This window comes from Aethalodelphis obliquidens, unplaced genomic scaffold (assembly GCF_003676395.1).
Source record: "Aethalodelphis obliquidens isolate GAN/ISIS:26980383/991018 unplaced genomic scaffold, ASM367639v1 scaffold101, whole genome shotgun sequence".
Lineage (NCBI taxonomy): Eukaryota > Metazoa > Chordata > Mammalia > Artiodactyla > Delphinidae > Aethalodelphis > Aethalodelphis obliquidens.
In genome coordinates this window covers 309,886-314,546 of record NW_020838045.1, presented here as the reverse complement: position 1 = coordinate 314,546, position 4,661 = coordinate 309,886, and the positions used below count along the sequence as shown (strand labels likewise).

Here is a 4,661-nt window from a genome sequence, read left to right as displayed (position 1 = left end):
ATACAAAAATGCACACATCTCCCTGACACCTTTTCAAGGTAAAAAGTCTAAAAAATCCCATCTTATCATTATTTGGTGGAAATTTCAGAATTTCTGAGTGATGTGTGAGAACCTTTACATCAGATCCACACATGGCCAGTCTTGATCCAGAGACCTATGACCTATGAACTAATAAAACAGGTAAATAAATGATACGTCCCACAGCAATATTTTATATATATATTGGGAAGGTGTGTCCAGTTCATTGCTTTCCATGGTCTCTAGGTACAAGCTTTGAAGATATTTTCTTTTCCATTATCCTCCTTAGACACATTTGAAAGAAACATTGGAGAATATCTCTCCTTGGGGGTCTTTGAAATTTTCTCATTCTGCTGCCCCTGGAAAGGTTGAGATGCCAAGGATATCTTTGAGTCTTAAACAATCATAAAATTTTCTGATTCTTTTGCAGTAACGTTCTCTTAGGAAACTCGTAGGCTTATCATTTATTTAATTCTAATCAGTTCTATGATCTAAAAGCCATATACACGGTCCATTTCTGTACTTATTAGATTTGCTATATTTCTTGACTTTCTCATCCCCGTGTCTTCCTCTTTCAGCTTAATTGCTTATTTCTTGAGCTTATCAACTTCCGGTAGGTGAGCCATAATTTTATTCTCTTTTTCTTGAGTTATTTTGTCCAATCGAAAGGGTTTACTGGGTGTCAAAGCTTTTTTTTTTTTTTTTTTTTTTTTTTTTTTTTTTTTTAAAAGTTTTTTTGGGTTTAAAAGTTTTTTTTTTTTTTTTTTTTTTTTATTACTTTTTATTGAAAACTGCACTGAACGCTAAATGTCCACCTTTACAATAAACAAATACAGTAACGGTAACTCACACTAAAACAAAACATATTTCTGATAGCCATTATTTTTCTGTTTGGGACAGTTTTAAAGGTTTTTTTGTCACAAAAACAGGAATGTACCTATACAAAGGCTCAAAATAGGCCATCTTTTAAACAAAAAGGCGATGATTCACAAAAGACTATGAATATAACAGGTAACTAGTTGATACAAATCTAATAGGATTTGTTAAAATCAGTCACATCTAATAACACACCTGAAGTGTTCTTGTATAAAATATCACGTGAAGAAAAGAAGACTTTATCAATGTCTAAAAAAGTGGGTTTGTTCATAGACAATCTGACAAGTTACCATAAAAAGTGTTTCCTGAGACATAAGGAAATGCAACGTTATTCTTCTTGAACCCTTTCAGTTCAAGACTTTCCACTCAATAAAATAGCTGAGGATCTGAAACTGAGAAAATATATTTGAGTACAAACAGCTTGTGAAACTTAATACTTTTTTTTTTTTTTTTTGCATCATCAGAGGGTTTTTACTGAACTCACAACCAACTTGCCCACTCAGTATGCAGTTCAGATGGGAGAGACTTCTCTGTACAGGAGCCTGTACTGTCTTCAATCCTATGCTCGCGGTTGTCTAACACAGGCAAACAGTTTTCTCCCCATTTTGTAGTAATTTAATCTTCCTATTAGCAAAAGAGGTAACCAGCCCCCGTGGACCGAAGGGACTAGAGTCATAGGATGGGGATTTCCTCTTAATATTTTTTATTTTGATGTTTGGAACTCCTGATGCAACATTCTAGAGCAAGGTGTTCAGGACCTGCTGTGTCCAAGGGACTGATAAAGGAAAAAGATCTATTTATTCTTTGTGATTTGATGCACAGATGAAAAACTTAACACACAATAACAGAAGTTGGTCGTTAATAAATCACGTCCTAGTCTTTTTCAGCGCTTCCACAACCAGACGACATCTTCAGTTTTCCCACGTCTCGGCTTCGAGCTCCTTTGTAGTTTTAACACTGCAACGTCAATGATGCGTATGTCCAGAATCAGTTAAAAAGACTGTCAGATTCCTTTTCTCTTAGTTCATCTATTTTTCACTGTCTCTTGGTCCCAGGTGTATCTGAATGGTTACCTTCCGTCACTCTCTGCTATTGCTCGTTGGGGTGCTCTCGACTGTCCCCGTGTTTTGTGGGCTGGTTGGGAGAGGGAGCTTGGGAAGGGTGTGCCACTGTGGGGAGGTTGTGGGTTACCGGGATGCCTCCGGGGATGATCCCTTCCATGGCTGCAGGAAGTCCTCCCGGAGCCACGCCCACGATGCCTGGCGGGTATCTGTATGTGGCACCATTGAGCTCTGGATGAATTGCTTGCTGATCTATTACTGACCAGGGAGCTGTTGTGACAAAGAATTCCTTGTTCACACAGTTTCTTAAGCTCTCTGGGATGCGACCTGTGATGGCCCGGCGGATCTCAGTGGCGGCCGCCTCCCTCATCTCCAGGGAGGCTTGCTCACTGTACCAGGCCGTGTGGGGTGTACAAATGAGATTCGGTGCGTCCTTCAGGGGACCCTGAGCAAAGCTGAAAGGCTCCGATTCGTGCACGTCGAGGGCCGCCCCTCGTATCCTGCCTTCCTTGAGGGCTTGGGCTAAGGCTTTCTCATCCACCAGTCCGCCGCGGGCCGCGTTCACTAGGAATGCTCCTTGCCTCATCTGCTTTATAGTAAAGTCATTGATGAGGTGGTGGTTATGTTCGTTGAGATTACAGTGCAAGGAGACGCAGTCGCTCTGATACAGTAAGTCCTGCAGGGTGTAGACCCTCTGCACGCCCAGGGACCGCTCTATCCCATCCTGCAAGTAGGGGTCATAAAATATGACGCTGAATCCAAAGGCCTTGGCTCGAACGGCAACCGCCTGCCCCGTGCGACCGAAGCCAATGAGGCCCAGCGTCTCCCCGCGGATGCGGGCTGCCCCCGAGGCAACCTCCCGGATCTGCTCGACGCTCTGCACCCGCGTGCCTTCCCGCAGCGCCTGGTACAGCCACGTGTTCCGCCGGTACAGGTTCAGAATGTGGCAGATGGTGGAGTCGGCCGTCTCTTCCACTGCCGCGGACGGGATGTTGCATACGGCGATCCCGAGCTCGCCTGCAGCCTTGATGTCGACGTTGTCGTAGCCGCTGCCTATCCGCACGATCACTCTCAGGGCCTTGAACTTCTCCAGGTCCTCCCTGGTGAGGGTGATGGTGTGGTACATCATGGCGCCGACAGCCTCATTTAAAACCTTCTCGTGGATCTCCTGAGTGGACTGTGCGTCACAGAAGGCCACGGTGGCCAGGTCCTTCAGGATGGGCATCTCCACGGTGCAGTCTCTGCCGTCGAGCAGCGCCACCAGGGGGCGCGGGTGCAGGGGGCCGTTCATGATCTGGGGGCGGATACCTTCACAAATTCTGTCCAATCGCTGTCGCTTGACTTTGTGCTTATCCACAAGGGCCATTCTTTATCGAACTTTGCACCTCTCTGATTCAAAAGGCAAAGCGGTCCTCTAAGAACTTAGGGGCCCTCGCAGGAGTCTGCGGGCATTACGCCACTACGCGCCCAATATAAATGTGTCCGCAAACTCTATAGTTCACACGATGGGCTCTCCGTCTTTTTAAGAGAATCCAGCTTCATCGGTTCAAAACCATTTAAGGCGATGAAACCCTGGTTCTGCTCCGAGCCTCGCCGCGGGTTCGGGACCCACCTCGGTGTCCTGCGTCCTCTCGGGGCTCCTTCCACGTCCCGGCCGGGGGGACTGGGAGTGGCGCGGGCGAGCCCGCGGGTGGGCGGCGGCGAGGGGCGGGACCCCGCACCGGTGTCAAAGCTTTAATTGGGGCTTTTCTCTGAAAGATCTTAATTTTTTCAAAGCTGGTAGTAGTGCATATGGAGGGAATACCCTTATTTGATTTGTGTCACAAGGCTGGGTTTTAATTGGCCTTTGTCCCTCAAAGCCCTTCTCAGATTTATATTTTACCAATTAGTGTTAAAAAGCAGTTTCCTCTTCTAATCCTACAAGTATCCAACTTTCTGGATTCTCAGTCTTCCCTTTTATTTCTGCTTGCAAACCAGCCAATCCTTTTCAGAGCCAGTCTCTTTCTTGTAGTACTTTATCGGAGGTAGCATCAAACAACCGACACACACACTTGCATTCTTTTTTTTTTTTAATCTTTATTTCTTGATCTACAAACTCACAAGGTATATAATTTGTCTTCCAGATTATCTGTCCACAACTTTATCAGATGATTAGATGCCATATAACTGTAATTCTGATAGTCTCTGATAACAGTTTCCTCACCATCCACTTCCCAGTCTTTATTGTAAGGTTTTGTTATGGCAGTACTACGTTTCTAGGTACACTTTTCTGTAGTAATAAAGATAGATGAGATTTTTCTGCAGTTTAAAAATTATTAGTGATGTATCATCAAGATTTAGTTCTTGCTCCCACTACATGGAATAGCTAGAGGCCATCCTCATTCTAGGGTTGAGGCAATGGTACAGGGACAGAGAGAGGATGGTGATTCAGCTTGGTAAGAACACATCATATTTGTTCAGCTAAAGCAACTCACATGTTCAGTTACAAACTCAATGGTGGGGAGATACAAGCTCCCCACATGCCTGGAAAAAGAAACAAAAATTATTGTACTTTGTAAATTGCACCAATGATTATCCTATCAAATAATAAATGAGTCAATTTGGCTTTCAAAAATATTGGAAAGAAATTTGACATGAATCCGTAATTTTACTAACACTCCAAAATAATTTAAAATACATATACTTCCTCCTATATATAGTATATCA

At 44.0% G+C, this 4,661-nt stretch overlaps 1 protein-coding gene across 1 annotated transcript; it reads right to left on the bottom strand.

The window, feature by feature from the left end:
* Positions 1 to 939: 939 nt before the first annotated feature.
* On the bottom strand, positions 940 to 3,550 carry LOC113614646 (C-terminal-binding protein 2). The gene has a single exon (XM_027096330.1). The coding sequence runs from the start codon at positions 3,319 to 3,321 to the stop codon at positions 1,984 to 1,986; it is 1,338 nt and encodes a 445-aa protein (XP_026952131.1). The 5' UTR covers positions 3,322 to 3,550; the 3' UTR covers positions 940 to 1,983.
* Between the last annotated feature and the right edge of the window lie 1,111 nt (positions 3,551 to 4,661).

Bases quoted from the DNA above. Each gene is read 5' to 3' on its own strand.
- LOC113614646 (XM_027096330.1), bottom strand. From the start codon at position 3,321: ATGGCCCTTGTGGATAAGCACAAAGTCAAGCGACAGCGATTGGACAGA.